The 11,490-nt window shown below is 43.7% G+C and overlaps 2 protein-coding genes across 2 annotated transcripts in view; both read left to right on the top strand.

Moving 5' to 3' along the window:
- Nucleotides 1-990: 990 nt before the first annotated feature.
- Nucleotides 991-5,280, top strand: clrn1 (clarin 1). The gene is made up of 3 exons (XM_084350140.1): nucleotides 991-1,356; nucleotides 4,049-4,228; nucleotides 4,594-5,280. The coding sequence occupies exons 1-3, from the start codon at nucleotides 1,101-1,103 to the stop codon at nucleotides 4,857-4,859; spliced, it is 702 nt and encodes a 233-aa protein (XP_084206266.1). The 5' UTR covers nucleotides 991-1,100; the 3' UTR covers nucleotides 4,860-5,280.
- Nucleotides 5,281-8,649: 3,369 nt separating this feature from the next.
- The window catches only part of mindy4b (MINDY family member 4B), a gene marked incomplete at its 5' end in the record, with an annotated part of 25,407 nt that continues 22,566 nt past the window's right edge, over nucleotides 8,650-11,490 (top strand). Inside the window, one exon of the mRNA XM_084350337.1 lies at nucleotides 8,650-8,715. Coding sequence (XP_084206463.1) covers nucleotides 8,650-8,715 — 66 coding nt within the window. The remainder of the gene's footprint in view (nucleotides 8,716-11,490) is intronic.

Here is an 11,490-nt window from a genome sequence, read left to right on the forward strand (position 1 = left end):
ACTCTCAGCATTAAATTACTTTTATACTGTAATTGCTGTAAAATAATAATCTGTTTCATTTGATGTTCTGACAGGAGACAAGCGGACATTTCTTACCGAAGTTGGTTCTTTGGGCTCCGGGTCGTCCTCGACCTGAACCTCCTCAGCCAGGTGTGAAGGCCAGGATCTGTGGGGTGAAAGCTGAACAGTTGCCTGCACCTGAACAGGTTCCTGCACCTGAACAGGTTCCTGCACCTGAACAGTTGCATGCACCTGAACAGATTCCTGCACCTGAACAGGTTCCTGCACCTGAACAGTTGCATGCACCTGAACAGGTTCCTGCACCTGAACAAGTCCTGCTGTTGCTGCAGACTGAAGCTGTTTCTCTGAATCATCTTGTCCGTTAAACAAGCCTGACTCACCTTCATCACTGACATCATCAAGACCCAGAACAACAAACAAACAAAAACCAGACAGACAGACACCACACGCACGCACGCACACACACGCACACACATAGAAACATCAGCAGTTTAAAATGTTTTTATTATTAAAGTGAATTATGTTGTTATGAAGTTTTTAGTTTATTTGACATGAATTCACTTTTATTTCAGTTGTTTCCTACATCTGTCTGTCTCTGTGTCTCTCTGTCTCTGTCTGTCTGTCTGTCTCTGTGTCTCTCTGTCTCTGTGTCTGTCTGTCTGTCTCTGTGTCTTTGTCTGTCTGTCAAATTCAAATTCAAATTCAAATTCAAATTCAAAGGGGCTTTATTGGCATGAAAGTTTAACAACAATTTTGCCAAAGCATCTGACAGAACACAACAAATAACAACACAAACACAACACCAAGATTGACAGTCTGTCTCTGTCTGTCTGTCTGTCTGTCTGTGTCTCTCTCTGTGTCTCTCTCTGTCTCTCTGTCTCTCTGTCTCTGTGTGGGTAAGGTGTGTGCGTGTGTGTAATCTGAGCCCTGGTTGTCATGGTGACCGCGGGCTGTCAGTCACTCTGGAGGAGGAGGAGACTGTGAGGAGCCTCCCGGTGTGTCAGTGTGTGTGATGCCGTCCTGCTGGGCTCCTCCTCCGGCCCCTGCAGCCTGATCCCCGGCCTCTCTCCTCCTCCTCCATGATGCCGAGCCGTCAGAAACAGCTCCTCTTCTCTCTCTCCGGCCTCCTCGGCCTCTCCTGCGCCCTGACGGCCGCGGTGGCCGCCGGCCTGCCGCTGTGGCTCCGCGGGGCCGTGCTGTGCCGGACCGGGGCCGAGCTGGTGAACGCGACCGGGCCGGAACTGGACAAGTTCCTGGGAGAGCTGAGCTACGGACTGTGGGCCGGCCAGAGGGTGAAGACCTGCGGGCTGGGAGGACGAGCGTCCCGCTTCACCTGTGAGTGTCTCTCTCTCTCTCTCTCTCTCTCTCTCTCTCTCTCTCTCTCACACACACACACACACACACACACACACACACACACACACACACAGGTGGTCATTCATTATTTACACCTGTACTTACACACCTGTTAATTATTCACAGCAGCTTCAAACACACGTCATATGCTGTACTGTATGACGTCATATCAGCACGTGCAATCAGCTGGTCTGAGGCACTTGTACTTTACTGGTGTATTTCTTCTTCTACTCTTTCTACTTCGTATAAATCAGAAAATCATTGATGACGTCATATTCCCACAGTGTACAAATACTCTGTTACAAATTAATGTAATGCATTACTTTTTTACTTAAAAGCACTAAAGTATTAGCTTGAAAATATACAGTACCTATATAACTTAACATGCTCTAAAGTGCCATAAGTAAAAGTACTCTGTATACATAATGGAGTACTTCGAAATGATATATATTCTATTCTAAGCTACTCTATAATATATGTATATATATATACATACCACATATTGTTGGATCATAATTATTGATGCTTGAATGTGTTTATATAAAAGTAACTTGTAACTAAAGTAACTAAATAAATGTAGTGGAGTGGAAGTACAAAGAAACAGAAGATGTAAATACTCAAGGACCTTAAAACTGTCCTGAAGAATACTTGAGTAAATGTACTTAGTTACTTGGCACCACTGGCAGAGTCCCACAGAGACCACTCCAGTCCCAAAGAGACCAGGGCAGTCCCACAGAGACCACTCCAGTCCCACAGAGACCAGGGCAGTCCCACAGAGACCACTCCAGTCCCACAGAGACCACTCCAGTCCCACAGAGACCAGGGCAGTCCCACAGAGACCACTCCAGTCCCACAGAGACCACTCCAGTCCCACAGAGACCAGGGCAGTCCCACAGAGACCACTCCAGTCCCACAGAGACCACTCCAGTCCCACAGAGACCAGGGCAGTCCCACAGTGACCACTCCAGTCCCACAGAGACCACTCCAGTCCCACAGAGACCAGGGCAGTCCCACAGAGACCACTCCAGTCCCACAGAGACCACTCCAGTCACACAGAGACCAGGGCAGTCCCACAGAGACCAGGGCAGTCCCACAGAGACCACTCCAGTCCCACAGAGACCACTCCAGTCCCACAGAGACCAGGGCAGTCCCACAGAGACCACTCCAGTCCCACAGAGACCAGGGCAGTCCCACAGTGACCACTCCAGTCCCACAGAGACCACTCCAGTCCCACAGAGACCAGGGCAGTCCCACAGAGACCACTCCAGTCACACAGAGACCAGGGCAGTCCCACAGAGACCACTCCAGTCCCACAGAGACCACTCCAGTCCCACAGAGACCAGGGCAGTCCCACAGAGACCAGGGTAGTCCCACAGAGACCACTCCAGTCCCACAGAGACCAGGGCAGTCCCACAGTGACCAGTCCAGTCCCACAGAGACCAGGGCAGTCCCATAGAGACCACTCCAGTCCCACAGGGACCACTCTAGTCCCACAGAGACCATGGCAGTCCCACAGAGACCAGCCCAGTCCCACAGTGACCACTCCAGTCCCACAGAGACCATGGCAGTCCCACAGAGACCACTCCAGTCCCACAGAGACCACTCTAGTCCCACAGAGACCAGGGCAGTCCCACAGTGACCACTCCAGTCCCACAGAGACCAGGGCAGTCCCACAGAGACCACTCCAGTCCCACAGAGACCAGGGCAGTCCCACAGAGACCAGTCCAGTCCCACAGTGACCACTCCAGTCCCACAGAGACCAGTCCAGTCCCACAGTGACCAGGGCAGTCCCACAGAGACCAGCCCAGTCCCACAGAGACCAGTCCAGTCCCACAGAGACCACTCCAGTCCAACAGTGACCACTCCAGTCCCACAGAGAACACTCCAGTCCCACAGAGACCAGGACAGTCCTTCAGAGACCAACCCAGTCCCACAGAGACCAACCCAGTCCCACAGAGACCAGCCCAGTCCCACAGAGACCAGAGGATGAAGGATCACAGACTTCATCAGCAGGTTTATAACTGATTCAAACTGAGGACATGTTTCTGGTCCTACAGCTGAACTACAGGCAGAGAAGGATTCTAGTTTACTGAGTTGGTTCCTGATGAGACCCAGTTGATCTCTTTGTGGTTCATGTGTGACGGAGCTGCTGTGGAGTTAACTCAGATCTCTGCTCACCTGCGAGGACAGCAGGTAACAGAGCTGTCAGGTCTCATCATCATCAGTGATGGTGGAGACAAAGTCCAAACACAGCTGTGACTGACACAGACGTAAAGTTTAACATGAGGAAACATGTTCTGTGGTTCACAACAGGACTGACTGTGGCCCAGCACAGAGTGCTGACTGTCCCAGTTAATGAGAGCAGTGGTCCTTCACTAAAGAGCTTCTGTTCTGCCTGACTGATCCGATCTGTAACGAGGTGAGGACACAGAGCGGCTCTGTTCTCTGCTGAAGCTCGTCTGCTGACAGGACTGTGGGCTCGTTAGGGTTCGTTATGAATCAGCAGCAGGTTGATATCAGATTCTTCTTCTTCTTCTGTTTAACTTAAATAAAGCAGCAGCAGAAGAAGAAGAAGAGTCAGAGCGCTTCAGTTTCCTCCTGTGGTTCCTCTCTGACCTTCCTCCTCTTCATCACTCTTCATCACTCTTCCTCTCTCTGGTTTCTTTCACAGTCTTCCCCGACCTGCTGAGCGCCATCCCAGCAGGCCTCCATGTCACTGTCATCTTCTTCTGTGGTGTTGTCGTCCTCTTCTCCTCCGTAGCCACCGGCTTCTTCTTCTTCAACGCCTTCGGCCGACCCTACGAGACGCTGCAGGGCCCCATGGGACTTTACCTGTGGACCTTCATCAGCTGTGAGACACAAATCATCATCATCATCATCATCATCATCACATACTGATAATCCCACTGAGCAGAAACATTTCAGAAAGTGGAGCCCGAATGAAAGTTTTTCAATGTTCACTGTTGACGTCCAGGTGACGTCCAGACAGGGTTCAAAATAATTAAAGTTAGTAAATTAAAGTTTTTACAGTGTAATGTTGGACATCTTTTTATCTTCAGGCTCAGACATCAGAAGAACTTCTTGTGGTTCAAGATGAATGGGTTAGGGTTAGGTTAAAGATACTTTATTATATAAAACTTTATCGACAGTGTTTGACATATACAAATATAAGACTTTATCGACAGTGTGTTGCAGTGACGTCCCGTCTGTCCTCAGGTGCGTGCAGCTGTCTGGTGATGATCCTGTTTGCGTCGGAGGTGAAGCTTCATCACCTGTCCCGTCGGATCGCCAACTTCAACGAGGTGAACTTTGTGTTTGTGACGTACAGCGAGCGTTACGACCGCTGCTTCTGGCTCTTCTTCCTCGTCTTCCTCCTCCACGGACTCAACCTCCTGCTCATCAGACTGGCCGGAGTCCAGTTTCCTTTTCAGGACAGCAAAGAGACGGACCTGAGCGGGGGGGCGGCCGACCTCATGTACTGACACACCTGAGGGTCTGATGGGTCAGCACGGTGGCCATTTTAAGACATTCATCACTTCCTGTCCGAGGGACGGAGAGAGACTGGATGTTACACGTGTCGACACAGCTAACTTTGATTACTGAATATTTTATAGATCCACGTGTTAAAGTTCAGTTCAGAGGGACGAAGACAAACTGCAGATATGTTCTGATCCAAACATGTGACTGTCACAGTGACAAACTGACTTTATATTAAGATGATTGATGATTATTGATCGAGTGAAATAAATCACGTTATAAAAAATGATTTCATAAATAATCTGATATTCTCTCCTCTGATCACTGAGCTCATCAATAAATGTTCAAACAATCAGAAATGATCATTTAAAAATGATTCACGTGAAAACAGAATAATAAAAGTTCAAGTCGTTATTTTATGTTTTATATCGTGTGTGTGTGTGTGTGTGTGTCAGTGTGAATGACACTAGTAGAGCGTATACCTCCACCCATTAGTCCCCTTTAATATTCACTCATAGATACCAGCCACACAAACACACCTGATCCATGAATTATATATAATATATATTATATATATTAGTATATATATTATATTATATTATTATATATATTATATAATATATATTAATATAAACCCTTCGTCTGGATCTGCACTGAAAGTTAATGAGACCGATGTGCATCTGAGTTTAGAGGAAATCTGTGGAGACGATGGCTGAGCCTGACTTTATATCATCAGGAGGAGACGATGGCTGAGCCTGACTTTATATCATCAGGAGGAGACGATGGCTGAGCCTGACTTTATATCATCAGGAGGAGATAATGACTGAGCCTGACTTTATATCATCAGGAGGAGTCGATGGCTGAGCCTGACTTTATATCATCAGGAGACGATGGCTGAGCCTGACTTTATATCATCAGGAGGAGATAATGACTGAGCCTGACTTTATATCATCAGGAGGAGACGATGGCTGAGCCTGACTTTATATCATCAGGAGACGATGGCTGAGCCTGACTTTATATCATCAGGAGACGATGGCTGAGCCTGACTTTATATCATCAGGAGGAGATAATGACTGAGCCTGACTTTATATCATCAGGAGGAGACGATGGCTGAGCCTGACTTTATATCATCAGGAGGAGACGATGGCTGAGCCTGACTTTATATCATCAGGAGGAGTCGATGGCTGAGCCTGACTTTATATCATCAGGAGACGATGGCTGAGCCTGACTTTATATCATCAGGAGGAGATAATGACTGAGCCTGACTTTATATCATCAGGAGGAGACGATGACTGAGCCTGACTTTATATCATCAGGAGGAGACGATGGCTGAGCCTGACTTTATATCATCAGGAGGAGTCGATGGCTGAGCCTGACTATATCATCAGGAGGAGATGGCTGAGCCTGACTTTATATCATCAGGAGGAGATGATGACTGAGCCTGACTTTATATCATCAGGAGGAGTCGATGGCTGAGCCTGACTTTATATCATCAGGAGACGATGGCTGAGCCTGACTTTATATCATCAGGAGGAGATAATGACTGAGCCTGACTTTATATCATCAGGAGGAGTCGATGGCTGAGCCTGACTTTATATCATCAGGAGGAGATAATGACTGAGCCTGACTTTATATCATCAGGAGGAGATAATGACTGAGCCTGACTTTATATCATCAGGAGGAGACGATGGCTGAGCCTGACTTTATATCATCAGGAGGAGACGATGGCTGAGCCTGACTTTATATCATCAGGAGACGATGACTGAGCCTGACTTTATATCATCAGGAGGAGTCGATGGCTGAGCCTGACTTTATATCATCAGGAGACGATGGCTGAGCCTGACTTTATATCATCAGGAGGAGATAATGACTGAGCCTGACTTTATATCATCAGGAGGAGACGATGACTGAGCCTGACTTTATATCATCAGGAGGAGACGATGGCTGAGCCTGACTTTATATCATCAGGAGGAGACGATGACTGAGCCTGACTTTATATCATCAGGAGGAGACGATGGCTGAGCCTGACTTTATATCATCAGGAGGAGATGACCGAGTGAACTGCTCCTTTAAAGACAGTGAAGCTGTACTAATGTTGTGCGACTCTGACAACACGGACCTCTGTCCTCTGTTTGTCCCCGAGTCTTTGTGTTCTGGTCTTGTGGACTCTGGAGGAGGTGGACAGGAAGTCGAGGAAGTCTTTCTTCATCTCGTCCCCTGCAGTGACACTGACACTGTCCGTCCGTCTCATCAGGATATTTGGACGTGGACGTGTTGACAGAACAAAGAATGAAACAATCTGGTCTGAAGAGGACCTGGACGGGTCCTGCAGGGGGGGCGGTGTCGTGTTGTCTCCATCATGTGTTTAATGATGGTGTCTCGTTCAATAGACAACCAATTACAGGCCAGGATCTGATCCAGGATCTGATCCAGATGATGGCAGACTGACACAACAGCTGGTTCAAGTTACAGTTCTCAGTTAATGATCCATGTGTTCATCTATAAACAGTTTGTGTGTCTGATCAACATCACTGCTCATTTATTGATCATAGTCATGTGATCAACATTTAACAGGTTATTATTGATCCATCCAGTCTGTCAACCAGTCACATGACAAATAAAGTTCACATGAAAAAAACAGTTTCATTAAAATACATGATTTATGACTGAGACTGTGTGTGTGTGTGTGTGCGTGTGTGTGTCTCAGGTGAAGCTTCAGTCTGGCGGCTGCAGGTGAGACCTCTCTGAACTAACAGATGATTTTATATATATTTATATACCCCTCACATGGACTTTTCTCCCCCCTCCATCTGGCAGAAGGTACCGCAGCATACGGTCTGTCACTACCAGACTACAAAGGCCGTACGACTCCTCGACGCTCAGGGACTGATCTGACTACTCTGTTACCCTGTTGTGTGTTGTGTGTTGTCCTGCGTCACTGTTTTGTTTTGTATTAGTCTGATGCACTATTGCACCTCATGTAAATAATAATAATAATAACAACAATAAAAATAATCACACAGTCACTTTAAAAGTATTTTTGCACTACACTAGCAGTTACATGTAGCATAGGGTACTGTTGTTGTCGTTCTATGTTGTTGTTGTTTGTTTGCACTGAAACCTCTTGGGAAACGTTATTTCATTGACTGTGTACTGTGTATATGGTGGAATGACAATAAACCCTCTTGAATCTTGAATCTATAGTTTTATAGTTTATAAAGTTTGACATGATGATGTCACTTTAAAGCTCCAGAACATCAGAACATCAGAACATTCACATGTTCAGTTTTCAGTTGTTTGTGTTCAATTTAATGACATCATCCATCAGCTGACTGCAGCTCTGATTTTATTGACTGATGGTTAAAATATGAATTATGTTGGTTCTGGATGTTAAAATTAAAGAAATGAATCCTGAGAAAGATTCCTGGTTCTGTTCTGGTTCTGTTAATGTCTTCACACTCTGCCTGGTTCTGTTCTGGTTCTGTTGATGTGACACAGACTATCATATCAATAATTCATATAGTCGTTGACACAAACAGAGTGCAGGTGAACGAGGTTCAGCAGGTGAACGAGGTTCAGCAGGAGGATGTTCTGACACATTCATGTTTTCATTTTGTTCTGTACAGAACCGAGAAGTTCTGAACAGAACATGAGCTCAGAGTAGCAGGTGACATCTGAACTTCTCTGATATACTTTATTGATTTTATTCTAATTTTAAATGTTTCAAAACGTCTTTATAATGTGCGTGCATGTGTGTGTGTGTGTGTGTGTGTGTGTGTGTGTGTGTGTGTGTGTGTTCAGGAGGGGGCGGAGCTACAGCAGATCCTGGTCCAGCTGTCTGAGCTGCAGCAGAGGAGGGAAGTTCACAGATGATTATTAATAATATCATTTAACTGATTAGTTGAATTAAAGATCAATAAGGTGTCGTCTTCTCTGCAGGCTGCAGTCACAGCAGCACATCGTGAGTATGTTTCTGTATATTCATCTACAAGTCCAAACGTTTACAGATCTATTATAATATCAATCATGTTTACGTCTGTCAATCGATCATGTTCACGTCTAAGCATCTTTTTATCAATACATACAGTTGCAATCTGAATCACTCTAAAAGACATGACAGTGAATCACAGTTAATGAAAATATGACAAAAAGCCTCAAACAACAAAATAAATGTTTTAATATATTTGAGTTATTTTTAGAACATTTTTCATTTGAACTCAGTTAAATCTTTTCACAGAAGGTGCATTATTATTATTATTGTTATTATTATTATCATTATTATTATAATGATGTTATTATTATTGTTGTTATCATTATAATTATTATTATTGTTGTTATTATTATGATGTTATTATTATTATTGTTATTATTATTATAATTATTATTGTTGTTATTATTATGATGTTATTATTATTGTTGTTATTATTATTATAATTATAATTATTATTGTTGTTGTTGTTATTATTATTATGTTATTATCATAATTGTTGTTGTTGTTGTTGTTATTATTCAGCCCCAGCTTCAGTACTTTGTGGAGCATCACTGAGCCTTTATAACTGCCAGTAAGTGTTGTTGGTGCTGACGAGCTTCCTTCAGCTTTCTATTAGAACCTCAGCCTGGTGTTCCTGAGGATCCATGATGTCAGATACACGCTCAAGATCTCCAGTTCCTGCAGCAGAAAACATCCCCACATCATCAGTGACCCACCTCCATGCTTGACCGTGGGGATGCCATTCTCCTGGTCATTAGTCTGGCCTTTCTCACGCCAGACATACCGCTGGTCCATGTGTCCAAACAGTTCCAGTTTAGTTTCATCAGTCCATCGAAGTTTCTCCCAAAACTCTGCAGCCTTATCCAAAGTCCTCCTGGCATACTGCAGTCCACCTTTGATGCTCCTCGTGGTCAGAGTGGAGTGCGTGTTGGAGTCCAGCCATGAAGTCCTTCAGGTCATCCTGTAGGCATTTTGCAGTAACACAGGGTTTTTCTTAGTTGTCCTGACTGAGTTGCTGAGGGCTCTTTCTCTCACGGCCGGCCGGTTTGCAGCAGCACCATCACTTTTAAACTTTCTTATAATGCTCCCAATGGTGTCTCTTGGAATGTTACATATTGCTACAAATCTTTTTATATCCAAGACCTTCAGGTGCATGAAATCATTTCCTCCCTCAGCTTTTGTGGAAGCTCCTTGGTCTTACCCGTGATTGCAACTCACCTTGAACACCTTCATGGGTGGAGTTTATATGGACATCACAGCTGAAGCACATTAATGATCACTATAGAGTTCAGTCATGCTTTCACTCCACCTTAGACCTCAAAACTAGCAGAAGGTTTTAAAAACAGCAAGATTACAGAGTGGTGAATAATTGTGACTTGGCTACATTAACAAAATATTCTGTTAGTCACGAACACAACATCAAACGTTACTTTGTTGATTTTATCACTCAAATGATAAATAAGTCATCAAAGATAAATCTGCTTCTGTGACTCAACTTTCTTTAGTACATCTTTAAATCTTTGGATGTTTCTAACTGTATATAAATCTATTCATCTATACATTAATATACAAATACATACAAATATATCTATCATCCGTATACACTCACATACTGAACAATAAACAGATCAATCTACTGATGTATTGATCGATAACATGTCCCTACATTATGACAGTTTGGTTAAAATAGCTTTTATATTTTCATTTATTGATTTCAGATTGTAAACTGTAAACTGTAAACAGTTATACTCCAGTAAAAGTAAACATATGGTGTTAATGTTTGTAAAAGTGAAAGTCATCCATATGAAGAGTAGTTGAGTAAAAGTCTCTAAGTATCTGATATTACATGTAGTTAAGTATCAAAGTATATTGTATATTGATACCATATATTACATGTATGTATATAATCTATACTGTGAGTCAGCTGATCGTCACCGTCACTGTTTTTATCTGATTGAATAAATTCATTTAAAAATGTAATCTGTAAAGTAACTAGTAACTTAAGTTATCTAATAAATGTAGTGGAGTGGACGTATGAAAAAGCAGAAAATGGAAATACTCCAGTAAAGTACGTAAAAATGTATTTAAGCTCAGAATACAAACTAAAACTACAGTAACTTGTTTTTCAGAAACTACATGTGAGAACAGAAAGTTCTGAATCATTAACAGTAAAATATTATATTATTAAAAATTAAAATATTAAATATTATAACAGTATTATATTATTATATATAATATTTAACATCTTTATAATTACTTGTTACAGTAATGACAGTGTTCCTCGTCAACACAGCGCCCTCTGTTGGAGCCTCCAGGACGCGTTTCTCCTGAGACTGAAACAATAACATTAATATCATCTCCTGTAACTGCAGTTACAGTTACTAATACTGATTACTACAGGAGTACACAGGGAAACAGGTTCTGGTTCTGGTTCTACTACTCTGATCCTCTGTGACCTCACATACTCCTCAGTAAACTCAGAGTTGATTGGTTTGTGTGAGAGAGAGTGACCGCACACACACACACACTGCTGCCACCTGCTGGTCCTGATGCTGCACTCAGCTCAGTTTACACACAGCTGCTCTGGGTGAATCTGATCCTGTAACACATACACACATACACACACACATACACACACACACACA

Source organism: Pagrus pagrus (assembly GCF_965226575.1).
Source record: "Pagrus pagrus genome assembly, chromosome: 4".
Classification (NCBI taxonomy): Eukaryota; Metazoa; Chordata; class Actinopteri; order Spariformes; family Sparidae; genus Pagrus; species Pagrus pagrus.